The sequence below is a fragment of the Prinia subflava genome, chromosome 2, assembly GCF_021018805.1.
Source record: "Prinia subflava isolate CZ2003 ecotype Zambia chromosome 2, Cam_Psub_1.2, whole genome shotgun sequence".
Classification (NCBI taxonomy): Eukaryota; Metazoa; Chordata; class Aves; order Passeriformes; family Cisticolidae; genus Prinia; species Prinia subflava.
Window position 1 is genome coordinate 93,178,278 of NC_086248.1, and position 24,752 is coordinate 93,203,029.

The 24,752-nt window shown below is 37.5% G+C and overlaps 1 protein-coding gene across 1 annotated transcript in view; it reads left to right on the top strand.

Annotated features, from left to right (window-relative positions):
• Window positions 1-24,752, top strand: part of KCNK2 (potassium two pore domain channel subfamily K member 2) — a 76,479-nt gene that overhangs the window by 11,587 nt on the left and 40,140 nt on the right. Inside the window, exon 3 of the mRNA XM_063391038.1 lies at window positions 3,980-4,097. Coding sequence (XP_063247108.1) covers window positions 3,980-4,097 — 118 coding nt within the window. The remainder of the gene's footprint in view (window positions 1-3,979; window positions 4,098-24,752) is intronic.

Below are 24,752 nucleotides of genomic sequence, written 5' to 3' on the forward strand. Positions count from 1 at the left end.
GAAACTGATTTTTAAACCAATTTATTTTGTATATGGAATAAGAAACTAGAAAATAGCCACTGAGGAGGTCAGTTAACCTTAATACTGGAAAATAATGTTTATAAGCCAAGAAGTTCTCATGTTAAGATCACAGAGTGTTTAAAGACTGCAATACACGACAGTACGTATTATAGAGTTTTCATGATTCTGCTTTTAGATTCAAAATGCACAGTTACTGTCACTACTGTGTCAGCTAGGATAAGACAAAGGTCTCAGGTGACAAAGAATTTAGGGAGGGAGGGAGGGAGGAAGGCAGGAAGGCAGGCAGGCAGGCAGGAAGGAAGGCAGGAAGGAAGGAAGGAAGGAAAAAGTCAAACTCATGACAAATGAAATTTGCTGTAGTAATAGTGCATCAGTCAAAAAAGAGGCTAAAAGACCAAGAATGAGGGTTACAGAGAACTGAATATGACAGCTCTGACAGTGAATAATAAGCCTGTTGCTTGAATACTAAGGTTGAGCTCCTGGCACTTAGTGAAGTTAGTTAGGCCTGGGTTTTTATTCTGGATTAGAGAAGAGTTAACATCCAATCCTCCAGGTATGTTTGTGCCATGGATATAAGTCAGGAAAATGCTACCCTGAAATTATTGCCCTGAAAGGTATAAGTGTTAGGAGTTATGCAATATAGTATTTTCTTCTTAATTTTTTCTCGGGAATAGTCTTAGATGAGGATCTTCTTATGATTGCTGAACACACTAAGAGGAAAAGGCATCCTGTCATCCAAAGAACTGAAAATGCAGTCACCCTTCTTAAAAAATCTGCAGGCAACATTCAAAGACTTTATGAGACAGTAGTGTTGACCTCAGTAAACTTGTAACCTTACTCACCTGTCACTCTGGTTAGTCAGGAAGACTCCTTCAGATGACTCTGAAGGAATAAAATGCAACAGCTTTGCTGGTATTTAGTCTGGCTTCTCCCAAACATGGTCACAGCCCAGGAGAAAGCATAACATTGTGTGTTTGGAAACAACAGCCCAATGATGAAGAAGGCATCATCTGGCCCTTTATGACTAAAATGATGCCTAAAACAATCAATAAATTTACAAATGTGAATCAGTAATTATGCAGAGAAAGTCAATGAGAAATACTGGCAATAAAAAAAACCCACCTTATTTAAAAATACTTATATGTGATATACAAAAGATTTGTTTAAATAGGTGAATATATTATTTAATAAGAAAGAATCTTCAGTTTGTAAAGAAAGAGGAAGCTGAGTGGTCTGTAAGATCATTAATTTCTTGAAGGAGACAAATCATAAATTGCTGTTCAAGTGTTCCTCATAACATAAGAACTTAAAAAATTACTTTGAAGCACATACAAACTCTCAAAAGGGAAGTGCGTTTTGAATGATCCACAAGTAATTTGCAGATCTTACTGCCACAGAATGACTTGGCTCACAAAACACAAGTGAGCTCCAGAGGTAGTTAAATAAATTAATGGCAAAGCAATTCACCCAAGCCGATCGGAACACCACGGTGCAGATGCAGCCTCCTACTCAGAAAGTCCCTAAAGTGTGCACAGTCAGAACTTAGGAGGCTGTACGGAAAGGAAGCGTCTCTGAAAGCAGCCCTGATTATTTTCCTGTTTAGCAGTTGGATAAAATCAGAGACATAATAATAGCAGCTAATTGTCTTTTGTAGCCATCTGTTGTGCTCCGGGCAGTTTTGGGTTAAGTTGTATTTTTTTTTTCCTGGGAAAAATGTAGGTGTGGTAGATGAAGTCAGGAAATGCGTAGCTGTAGTGGATTGCTGAGCAGTTTAGATTGCAACACCTTTCATATAAAAGGCCTTGAGGTACATCTGGCTTCAAAAACCTGCAGTGATGATGAGAGCCCTGAGTGCATTTTCTATCTGGATTTGTATAAAGCTTGGTCTTGCTGGACTGTCTAAACAGGTGCATTGCTCTGGGTAGTGCCTTCACCCAGTGCAAGAAACTGTAATGAAACAAGAATGGTTAAAAAAATTACATTACAAATTAAACAGTGCTCACTGGATGTGATCTAATGTCCTCACTGGAGAGCGTGTTCCCATGTGCAGGTACCAGGACTTGTGAAGGCAGTTCTCAGTCCCCTGCAATGTCACAGCACTCAGGCTGTACTCAGTGGGCTCTGCATAACGCTGCACACTGATTTACACTTCCCTGTCAATCCAAGGAATACCTGTGTTGTGTAAATTATAAAATCATTTCAGTGGACGGTTTTCACATGCCTTTTAGTCTGATGTGTCCCTTCCTACACTGATGGAAACACCTGTTAGATCAGTGCTGCTGTATCTGCTCCTGCCAAATTGTACATCATGTACAAATGTAGAAGATTTATCCTTCCAACACAAAGGAAAATTAAACTCTCTTCCCCCTCACTTTCACCATCCTTTCTCCTTCCTCAGTAGGACTGAAAATTCCGCTTTGATTTCTGCCTTTCTGTTATTTAAAACCCTCCCCCCCAAAAAAAAAAAAAAAAAAAAAAAAAAAAAAAAAAAAAAAAAAAAAAAAAAGAGTTAAAATGAAAGCAGTTAAAAGTTTGTATAAAGATATCCCAGCTGGATTTCTGTTGACAATCCTGGATGGTGGAAATGGTTTCGATTTGGCAGCAAGATCCCTGTGGCTGCAGAGGTGCAGCAGTGGATTTCAAAATGGCTACTTTGTGCATCTGAGCTTTGGAAATGGCAAACTGGAAATGCTGGATTTAATGTTGGATTTAAGTCTCATAATAAAAAATAGATGTCCTGGTTAATCCTACATTTTTACTTCATAATTTCTGCCTAGATCAAGTGACTTCTGCAGGCACTGTTGAGTAACAGAAATGTTTTGATTTACAAATTATCAATGTATTTTGGGACTGAAAAATTATTATTACTGTACAACACTGTTTCTCTATGACAAACTGCCCAAATTAAAGATGGTTCTGATCTGTCCTATCACTGAATATATTTATGTACCAAATTATTGTTGTAAATCTTGTCGAGGAAGAACTACTAGTTAGCTGAAATGCTCATTTTCACTTTGTGGTATTGCTTCCTCTGAGTTCTTTGGTTGGACACCAATTATTATAAGTGTCATGATTAGAAATAAAATAATTCCTGTTTTAAAGTTTCAAAATGAAATGAAAAATTATTTTCTTTAAAATATTTATTGAAAGTTTAAAAATACTTTCTTTGAGTTTCTTTAACTCAAATACATTATATACCTGCAATTGTGTTATAACAAAAGAGGAATATGATTTGTAACAAGAATTTACAGTAGTTGACACTGCTGAAAGAGAAAAATTTTCCTATTTCTTGAAACTATGAACATGTCACTAGTGGCAAGCTTGTTGATTTTATTTGATTTTTTTATTGAACTCCTCAAGAAAATTTCTAAAGCATATAGTTTTATAAAGATATTTGTTTGATATTTGACTGAATTTTTTGTTGCTATAGTGAAAGTTTTGTAATTGTATATGTAAAATCACTTTATTTATTGAATTGTCTTCTATAAAATTATTTTCTTTATTTGGAATTAATTTGATAAAGAACAATGCATGGGCATTTTTTTCTTGGTGTTTTAAAATGACTGTTTTAAGAGGTCCATTAGCTTGCCTAACACAACACAGGAACATTGTGGGAAACTCTCATTACAAATTTTGTCTAATGCATGTTTTTCTTCACCAAATAGTTGCAGCAGTAAAAATAATTGCGGTTGCCTCCTAACTAAGGTACTAATATCACAGATATCGTGGATTTTGCATTCTCCCCAATGGTCTGGACTTTACAGCTCTTCTGAATTGCCTGGATTTTTTGCTGAAGCATAAATTGTAACCTGACTGAGTGATAAAGCTCGAGCAAAGCAACACAGATCCTTGTCATGTTTAGTGCTTGAATCAAATAAGTGATTTAATCAATTTACTGTGTAATGTATATGAATACAATTGTTTCATGAATATTGACAAAATCTTTTTAAACTTGCAGCAAGTAGTGGCAGCAATAAATGCAGGAATCATACCTTTAGGAAACACATCTGCTCAGATCAGTCACTGGGACTTGGGAAGTTCCTTCTTCTTTGCTGGCACTGTTATTACCACCATAGGTAGGACACAGCTTATTATATTTTTATAGTCAATGAGCTGAAAATATTTTGATTTCCAGTGTGTGCATATATTTGTTAATGGTAAATCTTCCAAATCTTCTGTTTTAAGTCGATAGTTATCTCTAGCTGCAGGGGCAGAAATAATGGCTGTCTGTAAAGGACCCCTAGCTGAGAGATTTTTCTGTAGAAAAAAAATGTTGTTGTACATTTCTCTCAGGTGACTGGAAGAGGTTGTGGAAATATTTTCTGGGGAGAATTTGGTCAACTGTATAGTCACAAGTGTTAAATAGGGCATGATTTAAAGCACATGTGCATTAAACCATGACTGAGATGTATGGAATTTAAAGCCTGTGTTTTCCCATTCGATATTGTTAGTCCATCTAGATTCTGAAAGAGACACTGTCCCTCTGAGCAGGTGTAAATAAAACCAGTGTTTGGTATTTCAGTTTCTTCCCTTTGTCTACAATATTGTACACAGGGTATGGAGTTAAAAAATTTAATGTAGCTCATAGCTCACAAAAGGGCATTCAGAAAGATAGATGGAAATTTAAAGATGAAATCATGAGAAAAAAATTGAGAGTAATATATAAGGAATTGTAGCATCTTTGCAATAATTACCACTACATAATATTTACATTATGGTGGAAGAGGATGTAATTTTCAACTGTTGTTTGGACTCTTTTTCTTTGATTGTGAAGAAGTGCATAAGTACCATATTTTTTGTGTGTTTGAGTACAAACATGTCTACATTTATATGTATAAATATTGTGCCTATGTGATATTTTTCCACATCTAGAGTAACTGAAACACAGGTTTAGTGAAAACAGAGAAATTCTTACCTCCTTGATTTGTAGCAAACTCACGGATTTTATTGTAGTACCTCCTCATGATGATAAAAACCCTCAGGTATTGAAAAATATAATTAAAATTAAAGGTTATAACCAAACAAACCAAGAACTTTGAAAGGATAGCTTTGTGAACAGTCTTGTTATCCTCTTTGGACAACACTAAACTTATGTTGTAAGTATCCATGGTCCTACAGAAAGTGCATAATAGTAGCTTTACTTCCTAATAAGGATATGAAAAGTGTTCAAGGAATCAAAAGTTCAAAAATTATTTTAAAGCAGTGGAACATTTTGTCTCACCATCTTCTTTTCCAAGTAAAACTAAGGCTTTTCTAAATCAAAATGTTTTCTGATTTAATTTATTGATCTGGTTTTACCAAGCCATGTGTGAGTCCAGCTTAGAAGAAAGCAGGGATCTGCAAAAGCATCCAGGCCTCTGGTCCACTGTTCCCAAGAGTCAAGATAACCCAATAGGAAATACATTTGAAGATTAATATTTCAGGTCATTTCTGCAAAACAGAGTTGGCAGAAGCAGGTCAAACTAGGCAACAGTAAATATTTGTTTCGGGTTTTGTGATAGCAGCCTGAGAAAAAAAACGGGTGAAAAAAGTCTTCCATAAAATATTTTGGCTTTGGAGTGAGTGGGTTTCTTTCATCATGTACACTTTCTGATCTGAAGCTCCCAGCACTTTTGAGCTTTTCTCAGGATCCAAGGAAAGCAAGTTTACATGGAAGCTGTAGTGTGGTTGGCATTGTCTTAATGCTGTGAACCTCCTCTCCCATGGTTCACAGGGCCTGTGGTGCCACAGAAGGTGGTGCTGTGGTGAAAAGTGAATTACCTGGGACAATGGTGCTGAGCAGAGCAGCTGGGTGTGCTTTCCCCTAATCTTTGTGTTTTTACGTGACAGCAAGTGATTTTGTGTTCAGAACAGTACCTTTTCATATATGAGTAACTTTTTGAAAATGGAGGCATTCCTTCCAGTTAGAGGGCATATTGTAATAATAACAATTTCTCAAGAGAGTCAAAATGTGGTTTATGAGCACCTCCAGAGAGCTGCCATAGGTTTCTGACAAATGTTACAGATATTCTCTGTGGACAAAGACAGGACCTTATAAATTCATAGAAAAACTTTACAGAAATAATTCATAAATGAGGTTTGATAAATATGAATACAATTTATAAATATTGTGTCCTTTAGTCTCTATACCTTAAGAAATACTTGCAGATGAGAAAAGGGATTCTTACCATTTAGAGACAATGATAGCTTTCCAGTATTGCAGCAGATTTTGTAGCTTTCCAAACCACTTATTACTATAATTTTACCATATCACTTAGCCCACACTCTTCCTGGTGATATCTAAGAATCTAAGACATTCAAATGGAACCAGTAGTCTATGAATAGAATTTCTCAAACCTTGCTTTAATGAAAGCAAAGCCTTTCTTTATTGGCAGTAGCACTTGCATCCCACAAATATTTGGTTTCTGGGGAGAGAAGATAATAAAAAAAGCCTTTAGCATCTGCCTAAGGAACAAATTGTTGTTTTGCAGTTACTGTTCTTGTTGTATCCCAGTAGTGTCGAACACTGACATGAAAAATATTGACTGTTTTGGTAGCTGCTGGCAGCAGACTAGAACCATCTTCTGGATCTCCTGCAGGTTTCTGAAAGGCACTCTGATGGTGCCATTATGTCCATAGAGTTCCAAAGCCAGGTTACAAAAACAGAGGCAACACTTCAGAAAATGTGGCTTAGTATTTATGTAACTTTTTTTGAAGTCTGTTATAGTCCTTCATGCGACTCAATTGATGTTATGGTGCACAATATGAAATTAGAAAAATCAGTTTGAATACAATATGATGTGATACTGCTACTTGATGTTTTCTAAAATGTGGATTTAATTGAGAGTCATAATCAAACAATTTCAAAAGGCTTTTTTCAGAATAAGTCCTCTGTTTTAGCTTTGCATTTAATACTGTGCTACAGCACAGAAGCTGTTTCAGGAAAGGTTAGAGCTTTGACTGGCTTAGTTAGGTGTTCTTGCTTAGGTGAATATGTTTCCAGAACAAATATACCTCATCTCAAGAAAGAGATGTGAAATTGTATGATTATTAGTCTGTGCATATGGAATGGTTTCAGACAGTCTCTTAGAGGGAAAAGGGTAGCAGAGGGAAATAGGAATATGAAATTATCTATGAAAAATATTGTTGCATTGTTCCCTGGGATACTGTGCATGCTGCAAAGTACAAAAGAATCTCTTTTTGTCTACCCGAAAATGTCATTATCCAGTCAGTCCTGCTCACACGACCAAAGAAAAAAGAGGGTTGAGGAGAAAAGCAAGAAAAATGGTAACTTAATCATAAAGCTGGAGATAGTGCTTAGGAGGGGAAATAACCTTTATGTCTCCCCTTTTTATTCTGAGAGCTCATTGCTAGTACTGTGCATGTTTTTCAACCTCTGGATCATTTCCCTCAATAGGCAGCTGAACTCAGAAATGGGCATACAGACACAACCTGTACACACCCCACTTTCCCCGAGATTTATGTTTTAGGCTTGGTGAAAGTTGAATATCAGCAGCAGCATAGAAAAGCACACCTGTCATTTTGAAGCTTGACACCTGTGCCTACAAAAATGAAAAACCAAAGAAGACATGCCAAGGCTCAGGATGTCGTTTTCCCAAATGTCTGGTGTCACAGCACATAAAAAATGTAGTGCCCTCTGTAATACAAGAAACTGCATCATGAGAACCTCTACTAGCCTGCTGTGGATCTTCATCTGAAAGAGCTGCATTATTTCCACTCTTATTCCAGCCAGTCTGTAATGATTTTTTTCAAGCACTGCAAGGCAGACATATGGGAAGAGTGTTTGTTCAGCCTCCTGGACTACGGAGTGTCTTGGATGGCAGCTGAGAGCACGGTGGCAGTGCCAGCAGCCTCGCTGGTAGCTGTGGTTTGCCAGAGTGCTCCTTTCTAACAGAGCTCCTTCAATGCCTTAGCCCTCAAGGATGCATCACAGCCCTATTGATGTCCAAATCCAGCAGTTGCTAAAAACTGGGTCCAACAAATCCAAAAAGGAGGAACACATCATTTCTTTTTGTCCTTTTCCACTCTCGTTGCCACCCACCCTTGATTTTGGAACCGAACATCTCGTGTTCACTGGAAACTGAACCTCTTGAGAAGTTCATTCATGACTCAAGTCTTTAATTTAGGTTCATGCAGCTAGCTATGGCAAAATGGGGTTTTGGGGTCCAAAGGCATAGCAACCATTATTAAAATGTGCAAAGGAATGTGAATACCAAAAAGAAAAAATACCCCAAAACCCAACAGAAATATAACAAGAAAAAATATTTTTAAATATTTACACTTTAGGGAACAGATGTGAATAGCAAGCAGCTAAGATACTGAATAATAGATTTAAGTTTTTGACTAGAAATTTCTACCTGATTTGTCATTTTTAAAGCTGCAGTTAGTTATGTAGCTTCAAGTGCAATTTCACTGTAAGGAATCATTCCGTCTGTCATTTTCCCACTGGCTGGACACAAGGTTTACTTGTGAAGTCAGGGTATTTTAGAAAGTCTTATTACATTGTTTGTTGATTTGAAACAATAACAAAATCCTGCTGCTAAAACTGTCCCTTCTGGCACCATTCCACTGCATTTTTGAAATACAAGGTAACAGAATAATGTGCTGACAACTAAAATATACCAAACTCTTTTGACATTACAAAAAGACAAATATTGTTCATAATGAGATGTGTTACCTATTATGTCAGATAATCATAAAGCTAAAAATGTGCAAATGACATTGAAAAATTTGTTCTCCTCATTCAGAAAAGAAACATCACATGCTTATCTTAGAAAATGTTACTTTTTTATTTGTTTGAGCCACCAAAGAAGAAACAAGGATTTTGAGGACGAGCATAAAAGTTTCATTTTAAAAGATTGCAGCTTATCAGAGTGTAAGTACTCTGGATTTCTGTTTATGTATTTGTAAGGGAGGAGAGAAGAGACAAGCAAAAGAAAGTGAAGTGCAAATGCTGAGGTGATTGAGGAGGGGATTGGAGAAAAACTCTTGAAATTAAAGAAAAAACATAAAATACATTTACCTGAAAAATATTCTGATATGTGACTTTTCTCCATCATATCAGTAATCAAATCTGCATTTGTTTCCATCATTTTACTTAACTCTTGGTGGGCATTGGAGTATAGGACCTGTTTCTTTCAGGGCTCCTCTACTAGAAATAATCTTCATCAAGACAAGATTGAGGCTCTCAGCCTCTACTGGTGGCCTGGCTGCAGGTGCCCAGACTTCACAGAGCTCCTTACAGGAGTATGTGTGTGGCAAGGCTGAGCATAACCAGCTGATAAGATGAGCTGCAGAGCAATGCCGAAAAAAAGTGGTTAAAATTTATGGTCTGTGAAAATGTGGTAGTAAGAGACATGTCACAGAGGCCACTGGGGAATGAAGTGGAAATGCTCCTTCCATCACTTGCTCTGCAGAGGACTCCACTGAAAACTCCTGCCACTCTCCTAAGAGTCACACTGGCTCTCCAAGTGTGTTAAACATGTCTATCTCATCTGATAAGATGTCAACAGAAAGAATTTTTACTTTTTTAGAAAATCCCCCTGAGGTCTCTTCAGAACTCAGTCTTTCCACCAGGTTAGTGTTGTGCTTACCTTCCCATCCCTGTGCTCCTGTCCTTAATAGTTGATGGAACTGAATTAGGTTTTAAGTCTCTGTTTGCTCCATTCTAATTTATTTCCTTTGCTTCTTTTGTTACGCTTTTGAAGAAGTGTCTGAATTTGACCTGGTTATTGGCTGTTGACAAATAGTGCTTCAATTGTGCTCTGGAGAGACCTGTTAGGATTTGGCAACACATTTCTCCAAATATTTCATCTGAACTGAGCATACTCTCTCCCAGGGCAGCAGCGACTGAACAAGATTTCCTCTGTAATTATTTCTCCCAGGAAGAGCGAGTTGAAAGTGTGTTACCACTGTGCCCTCAATTTTCTCCTGCATTTGCTCAGGCAGTAGGAAAGAGGGCTTATCTGACTTGAATGCTGAAGAAATAATACTTGGACTGTACAAGATACAGGAGCAATAATTAGGATAAGACTGCTGAGAGCTAGGGAACCTGGGACAGTGGTGGAGGAAGGACCATGGTGAAGAGCTGAAAGGAAATTACATTAGATGAAGAGCTCAGTTAGAGACATTGAGGGCTTGTATATCAGAAAAATTGAATTAAATTGAATGAACAAATCACAGAAAACAAATTGAGCCTCGCTGACCAAAATTATTGAGATGAAGAAAATACTCAACAATGCCAAGGGTAGCTCTGAAATTGAAAAATTGAAAGTTTGTGGGATGATACACAGCTTTAATTATACAGAGACATGATTTTTTTTTTTCCTAGCAGCTCTGGTGTGATACACAGGAATCTGATGTGCAGGCACATGGTAAATTGCAAGCACTTGCATGTTCTGTGGGCCCTATTCAGGGTCTGGTATTTCTGGTGATATTGGTACTTTAAGTTATCAGCTATATTAGAACAGGTTAGAGTGATGTAACCTCTCAGTTGTGTGAATGTAAAAGGGATTTTTTTAATCTGGTAAGTTCTGAATTCTGGACAAGAAACCTGGCAATGGATGGTATGAAGGGATGCTGCCGCTTTAGGGAAGCTGGTGGCATCAGTGGCATTTCATATCATTTTTTGCCCTGATCTTTATTTTTACACATTTTTATTCATTTAGAATTTAGATTGAGAACTCTGCCAACTACTTACTTTGCTTGTAACACTGGGTTTCTGACTACATTTATGTTCTGGAATATTTTTTTTTCTGACCACCTGGAATGTTCTTCTACACTGATGTGACTTCATTAAAATCAGTTTTTCATAAAAAAGCCTTTTAAATACCTTTGATAAGCTTCCTGCTAGGCAGCACTGACAGTTTTGTTTTGGTGTGGTGTCTATTTATTGTTGGATCTTGCAAAGCAAGACGGAATATGTACCATTTTTTGCAGTTTGATGTACTTGCACTTTTTCAGCTTTTATCTTCTTTTTTTTTTTCTCAAAACCTGCAAATAGTTCTGTTAAAACAAATCGCCAGGTTTGCAGCTTTCCATCACTCCATTACCTTTGGTGATTTCCTAAACAACAGACTATGCTTAAAGCAGTTCTGCTTGGAACTTCAAGTCGTGCTGTGGAGTGAAAATGTCAATTTGTCAGTGGTGACAGTCCTCAATTTACACTGCAAATGAGCAGTGAAGTTTTCACAGCTTACTCTGTTAATGCCAGTGTGCTAATGAAACAGAATTCTGTTTTCTTTATTCAGATTTCTCATCACTGACTGATTAGAAAAGGGTTTCTGAGCCTCCTGATCATGTCCATTTCCATTCTCAGGTTACAAAAGCTTGCTGCTACCAATAGAGGAAAGGGTGCGAGGAAGAATTTTCAAATAGGGTTACACTGTGTGCAGAATGCTAGGATGAATGGAATCATTTCCTGCTTCCTTTTTGTTTATTTTTGTAATTGGATAAGAAGTGGTGTAACCAACCATGAGAACCTCAAATTCTATAAGCAAACAGAGGCACAGGGTTTTGGAAAATACTGCAAGAAGAGAATGTTTCGTGCTTTGCTTCCACGTCAGGGTAACTGAGTGGGTAGGGTTTAGAGGCCAAAATAAAAGCACCTGTTGACATTGTTTATCCCCCTCAAGATGCTCTGTTGGTAAGTTTTGACCATGTTATCTGTTTTAGCTGTTTATGTGTTTGACTGTGTTAGCTGTTTATATTTATGTGCTGCTTTCTTCTCAGCTGTTTCCAGTTTGTTTAGTTGAGCTGCTAAGCAGAAGCAGCTTTTAAAAGAGGGAAGGACAGCTGTAATCCATCATAGATTTGTTTGTTTGTTTTTGTGGGGTTTTTTTGGGTGGGGACACATGATATAAGACTAGCATGGGAGCATGGAGCCCCTTTTGAATGCCAAGCTTGCTATCAGTTGGAATTTCTGCCTACTGATCACCAGAGAAAGTAGGAACTTTTAGGTTCTTCTAGCATGAGTTCTGGATGTTGAGCAGTTTTTGCAGATATGGCTGAATAACGTGATTTCTATACCAGGTGAGCACCTGCCTAATATAAACCACACTCTGTTTGCCTGTCATTAATCTGAGTGTAGGGTGAGGTGATTTATCTCCCTGGGAAGTAAGATCTGAAGAAGGTTGCTTGTGTTGTATGGAGGCTTTGGTTGATGTACACATCATCTGTACGGTTCCCAAGTGCCAGGAATGTCCCTTGGCATTCTGGCTGGTCAGAGCAGGGCAGGCACGAGTGCTCATGGGGCATAGCTGGGCTTCAGCATTCCAGTGGTGTGCTGAATTGGAGCTAAGATCTGCTGAAAAAAGGGTCAGCTGGCCTGGGTACACCCTTTACCCCATATTCACCCAAGGTTTTCATGCAAACTTGGCTGTACCATTCCCAAATGCCAGTCAGGATTACCAGTTGATTTTATTTCAATGATATCAGAAAGATAACCTTTTATTTTTCCCCCAAAGAATATAGAAAGGATGTAGTACTGATAGCCTAAAAAAACCTTAAAGAGTTCTTGAAGTGAACTGCCACTAGTATAAAATCTGCTGCCTTGTGCCAACAGCATTATGAAGTAGAATATCATTCAAGTATCACTACAGCAAATGGGAATATCCATTAGCATTTTATGAAAGTGTTTCCTTTTTATACAAGGAGAGCTCTCTATAGTTTGTAGATTTCTCATTACTGCCAGTAGCTTGGTTCCATTAAAAAAAAACAAACAAAAAAAACAACCTGAAAACCAGAAGGGAAGCTGGATAGAAATACAGGCAAAGGGGAAATTAACAAAATCCATTAACTTTTTTCAGTGATTTTTGTCTGTATTGAATCCTCTTGTGCTTTGGAGAATCTCACCCTCCGGTGTTATCATTTTTCAAGAGCTGTATGAGTTGGTATGACTGCAAGCAAAGTTGCAATTTGTATCTCAGTGTGTTGAAAATCCATATTTTTCAAGAGTACATTTATTTATTTCTCCAGGAGCAAGTATTGCATATGCAGATATATGTACGAGATCAAGAGGACCAAAATTGATGAATGCTAATTTGAACTGCTAGTGCAAATATAATTGTTCAGTACAACATTACAGTCTGATGACTTCAATTTTTCACTTGGTAGAAGCACACAGTTACAGCAGACACACATTAATTACAAATTAAGAGTAAGATAGGTAGTAAGGAAGACTAGAGGGGTGCATAATTCAGGTGATGGTGCAGGAAAGTCCTGTATGTGCATTACCTACCTTCTGGTCATGCTGAGTTTCACAATGAATAAATACTTTTCCAGGTGTGAAAAGATGCAATGTAAGCTAAAGGATGGGTAATTGTCTACAAGATACCAGCCAAAAGCAAGTAAATTGTGTGGTAGTATAGCCATTAGCCTGTAAAACATATGATGAGTTGCTCTCTTGCTCAAGGTGTTCTTATATTGAGTAATAGTGGTTAAAATTTTAGTCTGGGCTTGCACAGCGGGATTGGGGAGAACAACTTTTTCCTTCGAGCTAATTTATTTTGTGAAAAATCACCCTCTTCTAGGTGACACAGTTTCTGATTTTCGGTTTTTTTAAAAATTTGTTTGATTAGGGTTTTTTTTAAAAGCAATTAGAAATACTCTTTGATTTTTGTAAGAAATTAGTATCTTAAGTATTTTTGTTTTTGGTTTGGTGGGGACAAATCTGCGGATTGATTCTCCTTCATGGCTTCAGTGTGATTTCCTCCCTTTTCTGCGCTTGTGTGGGATTCTGATGCATTTTGCTGGGCCAGTAACCACGGTATGGAGAAAGCCAAGTGTAATTAAAGATGACACTACTTAATTTGGACATCTTTGCTGTGGTTGCTTCATAGCAACAACACAGACTGTGTAAATTTAAGTCTCCCATGACTGAAATTTGATCATATTTTCAGTTAGTATACCTTACCTGCAGGGATCCTTACTCAAAACCTGTTGTCCATCTGAAATAAGTAATTCAATATGCTCAGATACTGTGGGTATGGGAGTATTACTCTAGTATTTAGAGGGATAGTAAGGAAAGTATTTAGCAGTACAGAACAGAAAAAAGAACTGCAATCTTGAAAATTTAAATACTTTACAAAATCCATCTATGCTGAGGTGGCTTTTAATGCTTTGACTGTAAGCACTGTTTTCATTACACAAAACTTGATATTCTTTATTAATTTTGTGTTTTAAGTTCTAGTATCCAATTTTAAACTTATATCTGCTTAAAGATGATATGATTTGAAAAAAACTGATAGTATCTTGTACCTGCTAGAATGAGGATTTCTGAAAGGGAGAAAAGGAAGAATTAGGTATGTTGATTTAGTTCTTCCTTGTTTCTGATAGCCAGGCTCCAACTGTGACTTCTGAATAATTGCTTCCTTGCTGTCATCACTTGTTGCTGTATAGATTTTTCATCTCACTTCCTTTCTCCAGGCATATAATCTGAATTAAATACTTCTGCAGAATGCTTTGACAACACTTGCTGCTTGTGGGCCTAACAAATAAACTCCTCTCTGCCACTGGCATTAGTTGTGCCGCTTATTTTTGTTCAGGAAGGATTTTTCTTTTTGGTAAGATAGATACTTGAAGGATCAGGTTGCTTTTAGTATTTGTTAGCATTTTGCCAACTTGTGAAAACTTCTTCTGTCTGAAGAGGTTGCATAGGAAGAAAGTTCTCTCCTTTTTTCTACAATTACTTTTCCAAATTCAGAATATTTTTGTTATCTTTTTTAACTTTTCAACCACCATAATTAGCCATAGTGAGGATTATTCATTCACCTGTGAATTTTACAGACTTTGATTCTGAAGTCATGTTATCAGATCATGTATTAGTTGTGACTTGCTCAGTTCAGCTGAATTCTTTGGAGAGTGTGGCACCACATGCTCCTAGGGAGAATATGGATGGATGGATGACTTTGGCTCACAGGTCCTTGAGGCTTTTTTGCATGGTGCTTTCATCCACTGTGCTGGTCTCTGGGCTGTTGGGCTGTTTTCTGTCTTGTTGATTTTGACAACAAACTCTTGGAAGCAATAATTTTGGGTCATAGAGGTAAGGACAGAGCCAAGCGTCTGAAGTGCCTGTATTGCTCAGTTCAACTGATGACCCATTAGAGACATATCTTGTATTATACAGTTAAAGCTGCTAATTTTTATCTCCTAGCTCTACAAAAATTTTTTTTTGCATAGAAGTTCTCTCAGATTAAGGATCCGTACTACTTCTAATTTACATAATCTATTTTTGTGTGGTATTTGAATGCTATTTTAAACATTCCACAACAAACTAACTTAAAGAGGAACTTTTTTCTACTGTAGTGGCAAATCTTCTATTCTTACTCTATAATCTTTTAGTTAAATAAGATAAAGTAATGTCAGGGGTTATTAGAGCTTCTCATTTCAATTTTTAAGTAGGTAACATCCTCTATAGACAATAACTCTGTTAATTTTAATTGCTTTAAAAGGTCTTTGATTATACATTTTTGGCACCCACTCTAAAGTTCTGTTGGCAGTCTTAATATAGTCTTAGATTTGGACATAAATATAGAATCATATAATTATAGAACAGTTGAGTTTGGAGAAGATGTAGTTGAACTGTTAACCAACTAAACCGTGTCCTCAAGTGCCACATTTATGTTTTTTAAACGCTTCCAGGTACAGTAATTCCCCTGGGTGGCCTGTTCCAGTTCTTGACTGGAATATGCTGAAATCATCAAATGCTTTTAGCAATCTGCCAGCATCATTGCTAGGTTAAACTGTTTCATCTCTTCAGACTGCCCTGCAGATACTGACTCACACTTTTATTGTACCGCAGATTGATAAATTCCCTCTGGTCAGAAAAACACAGGTTACTTGCAAAAAGCCCAGCATTTGAGCTTGTTGAATGACCACTGTTGCTGCTTGGAGAAATGGGTACATGAAAACACATTTCCTGGAATTTGGCATGTATTAGGGCACTAAGAGACAGTGAGCCTTGTGAAGGCCAAGAAACTTTTTCTCTCTGGCTTGCTGTGGTTTTTCCCTGTTGGAAAGAAGGATGGTAGGTATGAAAGGACATGTATTAGGGGCTGTAAACTTTGCTCCATGCTTTGGACAGTACAATTGGAAAGTGTATTTCAACAGCCTGAGAAAGAACTGCTCTGACCATATATCTGTCTACTGTCTAGGCAAGAACTGGCCAGAGAAAATGTTCTTACCAGAACAAGAATCCATTATCTGATTCACTGCTCCATTATAGACCATCCAGACTGAGAAATTTTTAATTTTTGTGTCTCATTATGGGATTTATTGAGCTTCATCTGAGCCCTGAAGTGATGTTTTCTTAGGCTACATAAAAATGTAATTTAGGCTTGCTCTTGCCTAAAATGCTTTATTTTGCTTGTAGATCATCTGTGTGAAGAGACTTGTATAAATTTGTAATGATTTATGAAGAATTTGTATTAGTATATATAGTTCAATGTAGCAAATAGCTTTCAAATCTGTATTTGCAAGCATTTCATGCTCTTGTCTGAACTTTTGACTGCTAATTGGTCATTGTTGTTAAATTGTTCAGAATTTTCACATCTACAGACAAACATAAAAGATAGACTTGATTGTTCAACTGAACCCATAGCCCCCTTGTCCACTATAGGTCAGTGAAAACTTGGAGACGTTATTAGGTACTCTTTGCTCTGTGGTTTTATTTTGCAGTTTTCAAGCTGTGCTTTAGCTATGACTGGGGTAAAAGGAGCAGTAGCCAATGTGGTTCTGGTGCAATAATTAGAGAAGAATGAGTCAGTGCTATCAGAAATGCACACATGTTATAACTGAGCAATTGCTGCAAATAGAATATTAAGATCAAGATAGTGTCAAATGGGTGGGAAGATACTGAAATGCAAGAATTAAAGATTTCATTGCTAGGTGTCTTGTTTAATGCCTAGATTCACAGGTAACTCTGAAGCTGCAGAGTGGTTTTGGCAGGTCTCGCATAAATAGGAAAAAAATCCTGGCATCCCTGCTGATTTTTAGGTTAGGATACAGGGTAAGATATCAGCTTTTTCTTCTTTATTTTCATTTTCTTTAAATTATTTTAGGAGAGAGCAATGTTTGCACAGAGTACCCCACTGCTGTGGTGAAAAAGCTGAATTGCTTTCATGTCCAGGTGTACACTGTCAGTTTGTCTGGAGCTTGGTGCAGAAGGGTTTTTCCATGAAAGAAGATCAGTGTGCTGCAGAGACCAAGGACCGTGCTCTGTATTTTGTGTTCTGCCACCCTTCAGATTAACCAGCCCTGGCAGCTGCCCCAGTGGTAGTGGGCTTGATGAACTTACCTGATAATTTAATATGGAGAATATTTAATCCTGTACAGTAGAGAGATTTACAGTTTAAAACACCTGTGGAGATCAATGACGCCAACAGCAGGAAAGGAGACATAGTCAGGAAAGAAATTGGTAATTTAAAAAATCAAATTAAAATTAATTTAAAAATTATCTTTAAAATTAGAAGCCTTCTCAGATGAGTCCAGTGAAGGCAGCTCATAAATGTGGGAATGGTTTTATGCAGGAGTAGATGGCAGTAAGGTAAGATCACTATTACCCTATGATGTATTAAGAGTTTGGAAGGATATGTTTTTTAGGGATTTTTTTTTATGAGCAAGTCTTACTACATAGTGATAAAAACCATAGCAAATTATGATTGAGAAAAATGGCTGTAAGATAACTAGAGTTCACTAACAGGTGATCATTTTGTCAGAAGAGGTATGATTTGTAGGAAAAAAGGACTATCTTTTACTAGAGCCACTCAAAACAGCTGGAAGAGCGGATAAGCTTTTTGGACCTGGCTGAGGAAGGCCTAATTTACACAAAATACTGTTGTTTTTCTAATTGTATCCAATGTTCTACTCAAAGACAGTTTGCTTTCCTATCATTTTACTCCACTTATGTTCTTTTACCATCATGATAAGAAAGCTCCCTATGAATTGTTTGAACCATCTTGCAGGTATTGAGAGGTTTATGCCTCCACTCTCACAACAAAACATTTTAAAATGTGTATTGTTCTCAGTTAATTTTTAAAATTAGATTTCCATAATGCTGTGCTACTGGATCATCATTAAAAATAGCAAGTACAAAACTGACAGTGGAAGTGTAAAGACCCATCTGCGCTACTCATTTTTTTCTCCCACCATATTTGATATTTAGAGCACCACAACCTTATATATTAATTGTCTAATACTTCTCTGAGTGTTAACTCATGGAGACTAATCAAAAGCAATCATCCTTTCTGTAATTTGCTGAAAATAAGAGATCAGATTAAGAATAAGTTAATTTGGAGATATGATAGGTAATGAAGCAGTCAAAATTAATTGTCAGTCAAGAGCATAATTTGTAATACTTTGGTTTCATGTTAGGGATAGCCCCTCTCCAGCATCTGACTGGCTGAAGAAGTCATGTCCTGTGCTCTGCAGCTTTGAGAGGGCAATATAGGTGGGAATCAAAGAAATGCAGAGACATTCCCCTAGAACTAGCAATTAAGTGTTGATGGTATGATGAGAGCCATATTCAGCTCTCATTAGCATTGAGAAATTTGCTATCTGACTTTTAGAGAAACCAACCCCTCATGAGTTGGTGGGAGTGGGAGGCTTTATACTGTGGTGCTCTGTAAACCCTAGGTTTGACAGACATCTGAGTGTATGTGCACGGATATGAATATCTAAAGTTATCCACCGTGGAAGTGGCCTGTCAGTCAGGGGCATGGTGTGTTCTCTGCCAACAGAGATGCTTGCAGCAGTGAGCAGCCTGTCTTTGCTGAGGACACGTGCTGTGCTCTGTTTCAGACGAGTGACAAAAAGTCATAGCATTGCCCCTGTCTGGCCACGCACTCCTGCGGTTGTAAGATGGTTCATTCATGGGAAGCAAAGATAGAACTGCTTCATTCTCGCCCTCATCCAGAGAGTTCAGGGTTGTCCAGAAGATAATTTTTTGTGATCTGCTTAAAGCACCTGTTTAATGATGGGTTAGAGAAAGGAAGTTGGAAGCTGTTGGAAGACGTGAAAGATTGCCAGATGCTGCTAGAACAGCATGTTGCTAAGTAGTCACACAGAGAGAGGATGGAAACTTCAACTGCAGCCCTCCATGAAAATGCTCCCACAGAGATCTGCTTATTAACTAACACCAAAAATTCATAGCAAGGGAAGCTGAGAAAGCAGCTGGGATGATGAATGCTTCATTGACAAGAGACCATTGGACACAGTAATACAAAGTGTGTTCTGTCTCTGGGGATGCTACTCTTGTGTTTGGCATATGGCTTCTGGAAAAATTGTAAAGAGGATACACATACAAAATTGGATGTTCCTCTGAGTTATCTGGAAGCTCAAGTGGGTGTTCATCTTCCTGTGCTGGCTGCTTTTTCTAGTCTCTTTCCTTCTCTCCCCATCTTTTGATAACTTTTTTTTTTGTGTTGGTTCATCTCCACCCACCTTGTATCTTTTTCCATCTGCCTCCCCTCTGAACTCACCTGGAAAAATAACCACAGAACTGACAGAACCACCTTAGCAGGGAAGGCTGCAGCCTACATCTGATTGAGGAAGGGACCTGAGGATGGCAGGGCCACCATCTGGAGATGCTTAATTTTATCACTTTTATCACCTGCTTTTCGGGCTGGTCCAGTGATGAGCACCTAGTAATAAATCTGTCACATAATACATTGCATATGGCGCTACCATTAAATATAGCTAAATACTAGATCACAAAGAAATTTCTAGAGAAGTTATAATCTAAACATTCCAGAGAGAAATGCAGATTTAGCATTTGGCAATATTGATACATGCAGCTAGTAAATCTAAACATGAGTCAGATAGAATCATATCAAATCATGGAAATTTATAAATAATGCCTATGTGACATGTGGTGGAGTTAAAATGCTGGGTCCTGAGCCTACAAACATCTGTGTGTATGCCTGGTTTGAGAGGCATGAGGGGGTTCTCTGTGAGTCACAGCCTGGGATGACTCCTGTGGAAAAGGGGTGATTTTGAGGCTAGAAGACAACATGTGTGTGGAAGTACACCTCGATTCAGTATTTGTGAGTTCAGTGATGCCTAACCCCAGAGTTTTTCACTCTTGTTTTGATCTGTGGTAGAGACATATGCTTCTCATATCTTTCTGTAGCCATGACATTTTGTTCTTGCTGTGAGGCACTCTGGTAATATTAATACAAATTAACTCAAAGACACTGGGAAAAATAGTATTAGTTTTTCCCTTCAATCTGGGGAATACCACCAGGGTCCAAGGTAAATGTATTTTTACAAAAGCTACTTCTAGATTTCTTTGCTATATATAGTCTTAATTTCTTCAAATCTATGCCATTCTAGTTTTCTACATTTTCACAATTTTATTTTGATACTGCTATAGTATTCTCTGACAATCTTTTTCCTTTCATATAGAAAGATTAGGTCCAACCTAGTAAGGTACACCTGCACTGAGATATTTTGAAGACTTTCTTATCTGTTCTAAGAGGGTAGCTGGGTTGTAGTGCAGATGCAGAGGTTCCCATAATTTACTTCAGCTTCCTCAAAGCTAATGAGGAATTAAAATAACTAGAACAGTGAAAGACTTTCAGAAAAATGTCTTCTTGTATGTAAGAATATGAGGACCTCTGGTATTTGGCTACAACAACATGGCTCAGCCACTTCATAGGAAAAACAGTATGACACAAACTGTGTACAGTATTTCTTTTTATTTCCTGATGGCACAAATGATGTATATTTAAAGGTACAAGCATATGCTTACACATAGATGTTTGCATCAAGGTCTTTCAAATATATGTGTGTGTTGGCATTTCTCCAAGAAGTATATGGCTTTACCTTTTAGTAGTCACTTACTGTTGCCACCTCCAGACAAATAAGTGTATGTTAACAACTTCTGTTCATACGGAAATTTCTCATCAAATTGATGCAAATGGGCGAGAGGCTGAACAGCTGGGGAAAATCACAGCTCTCTTATACTATTTTGTGCCCAAGATTGTGTTCTGGATTATGTTTTATGTGTTAGTTTACATGCACCTGATACACCTTGGCAGTTGCTGTATAAAGTCCATTGAATGTATTTGTCTCTGGGATGCAAAGACAAAAAGGATCCCCTCAGCTGGTGTATATATAAGTAACACTGGTTTGAAACCTCTGGCATCTGAAGTTCTGCACTGGGGTGACAGATGTTTTCAGAGCCAAATGGCTGTACCAATGCTCACCTGTAACTTGTGGTGTTGATGTGGTGACATTCTGGTCTTTGCCCTGATACTTCCCTGAGTGGTGGGAGGATGAAAGCACTCCATACTCTGCAGTTATGTCCTTCTGAAGCTCTTGGCTGACAGCTAAGCTTAAGTTTCTGATTTGTGGTTTTGAGTGACAGCAGCAGTGATCTTGGATGCATGTAATCAGTCCCTTTGAGAACAGCGTAGTGTTATGCAATGTCTCTGAGGGATTTTTCAAGAGTTTTAGGAGGCCTAGCAAGGATCTAGTTTATGCAGGTCTAATCTCTGGTAGAAAAATGAAATATATTCATCTTCCAGAAGATATTATCTTAGCAACTTTGCTGAAGATTCATACTGTGGTCAGAGCTTCTGGCTGAGCCCTGGATCCTGGTCTTGGTTTTGGTCAGAGAGGTTTTATTGGAGCTAAATTCTGTGGGGTTCAAGAGTTTGTCAGACTTCTCTGCAGGGGATGTTATGAAAGAACTGTGGGAGAAAAGAAAAGAAAATTAACTCAGTAACTGTAGGTGAAAAAGAATTTTGTGCCTTTTTTTCCTTGCTCTTCACGTTCTGAGGTTTCAAGGCTCTTCACCTGGGACATCTCATGTCACTTCTGTAGCAGATGCAATTCCTCCTCCATTTTATAGAAGATAACAAGTAGAACAGGAGTGGTTGGTAGCTGAGGCCAGAAACTCTTGTGGGAAGTAACATCTGAGGAAGATGAGTGAGCAGATGCAGCCTTTGTACCAGCTTAGAAATACAGTGGGGCAGAAGAACACCACTCATGTGGCTTCTCTGGAAAAGAGGAATTGAGATAGCAGCATGTCTAGTTTACCTTTTGTCACAAAGAACGTGGAAAAATTTTAAATAGATTATTTTGTTCATCAGGGAGCTCTTATAGGAAGAAATTTCATTATAATTTATATTCTTAATTTTATTACATGACAGTCGAAAGGCGAGGGTATACATTCAGTTTCAAGCTCTGTATTTTTCATATTCATGACATTAACCTTGCAGGATGATATTTGTTCTTGAATCAGCTTGAGAGTGGTAGGATTTAAAATGAGCGATAGTAAAAGAAAAACATTAGTCACTTAAAGAAGTGTGTAGCTTTGAGTTCAATCCTAAAAAATTGAAGTTCCTTCTCTTTCAAGCTAATTTGAGAACAGAGTTTCTCCTAGTTTTGCACCATTGTTACAGGCAAGCATGCATCCAAGAATATTGATGCCATGTAAGAAATTAATCTTTTATTGGCTTAGTGCTGCTATGTGCAAAGATTAGATACTGACTAGAGAAAACTTTGGGTTTGGGGATATGTTTATGTGGAAACCTGCATTTCCTAGTCTAAATTGTGTGGTAGTTTGTAGCTTCTCAGCTGATGAAAATGCTGGTTATGAGTGGGAAGCAGTAGGGAAGGCTGGCCCTGCACTGGATGTTTATTAGGACTCTGCAGTGTGTACCAAGGGTTTATGAGCACACGGTTGAAGGATACAGCTGAGGCACACCATGGAGTTTTCAGCTGAAGAGAGCTGCATGGAATCCAGCCTCTGCATTTCTCCTCTGCATTTCTCCACAGACATCAGTTATGATATATATATTTCCCTCCAGTTCTACTGATATATGAAAATGAGCATCTGGGGACCATTGTTCAGGATAGAGGAGGTAGCATCAAGTGGCTTAGTCATATCCAGTAGCCTTTTTAAAGATGTGCAGGGAAATAATTTTGGTATGTAGAACAGTTACTCCCTCTCTAGCATTGCACACACTTACTTTCAGGTCACTGTGTTCTTTCCTTGAATTGGAAGAGGCATTGCCTACTTAGAAATAGATAAATATATAATTGAAATGATCCTTTTTTTTCCTTTTTTCTGTCAATACATACCAGAAAATATAATTAACCCCAAAGGCAGATTATTTTTTCTAGAGATATTTGTTGAAAATGGTTATTATATATTCTAATATATTATTCTAAAGTTGGTTTGCATTTTAATTGGCAAAAACCGTCTCAAGTTAAGGAAGGTGGTCTATGTTTCATGATCAACATTTTGTGATGTCCAGGTTCTGAGGAAGCTCATTAGCACAGGCAACTTGAATTTTCACTTTCAGAACTGTGTCCTGTCCATGTTAGTGTTTTTTTGAGGGGTTTTATATACCATTGAAGATTCTGATTTTTAAATTTGATTGCTCTTTTTCACTTTAGGAGATAGGAGACTGAATCTTTTTATGGATACTCATGATTTCGTCTATTTTCATTATAGTCTGCATGTATTTGTAACCTTTATAAGTGAATACTGAAGGCAAGAGTGTTCAAAGCTTAGTCTTACTATCTTTTTGGAAGACTATTTCTTGTTTACTTCAATAAATGCAACAATATGGATTCATAAGAGCTACCATTACTGTATTTCTGGAACCCTTTGATTTAGCTTGAGCTAATTTCTGGAGCAATTTTCTTGACACAAGTAACAAGAAGGAGAGGCACATCTGTTACACCTAATTAATTTTTGTGTGTGGATGCTACACGAGTATAATTGAAGACATGAAAAGAATATGATACTATTATGTAGAACCCTTTAATGTTCTCTCTGTTTCCTGAGTGTGGTTGTATGCGAGTCCTATGTCTGCTTATTTTCATAATGGCTGTGTCAATTAGAGGCAGCTTTGGATCATTCAGCTTTACTTATGTGCCTTCCTCTAGAAGACATCTTTACCCATTTTATTCTGCTGAAGGATGAATTTGAGAACAGTATTTCTTTTGAGAATAGGTTCCATCTGTAGGTATTTCATGAAGGATTCATTTAGGTTCAAAACTTTTATCTATCTTAATCCTTCTAAATCATAGAACTAAGTATAAATTCAATTTAAGTAGAATTGTTTAGAAAAAATATTTCTAGTATGATTGTTCATAATTTTAATGTATGTAGGCTCCAGCTTCCAGGGAACCCAAATTACCAGGAGTCCCTTCTGGGAGAAATGTTATGGCTGTTCATGCCCTTGTAATTCTTATAATGTGTGATAGATATAGTTCTTCTTATTTTTTTTTTCTTTTCTTATGTTCTGAATACAAAAACACTACTTTAGATTGATTTTAGAAACTACAGTATGGAAAACCTTTAGGTCCCAGGGTTCATCCTTTTGACTGAAGCTAATGTCTGTTGAACCACAGAAACACAACAGTAACTTTGTGGTCTTATTTTGGGGAGAAAAATTTAGTGCTTAAATTCTTTTAACTTAAACACCTGAGATGCAGTAGGGTCTTGATTAATGTCTTGGTAGCCAGCTGAGAGCCTCAAGATATTTTGGTTTGGTGTGGAAAAATTTAAACTGTGAGATGATAAATACCATAATGTTTGTACATGATCACTTAAAGAAAGGATTCAGAAGATTTACACTTTTGAATCCCACTTTGGGAATATGAATCGACATATAATTTATAGACTCATAGAATCGCCTGGGTTGGAGAGGACCTTAAAGATCATCTGATTCCAACACCACCACCATGGGCAGAGACACTTTCCACTAGACCAGGCT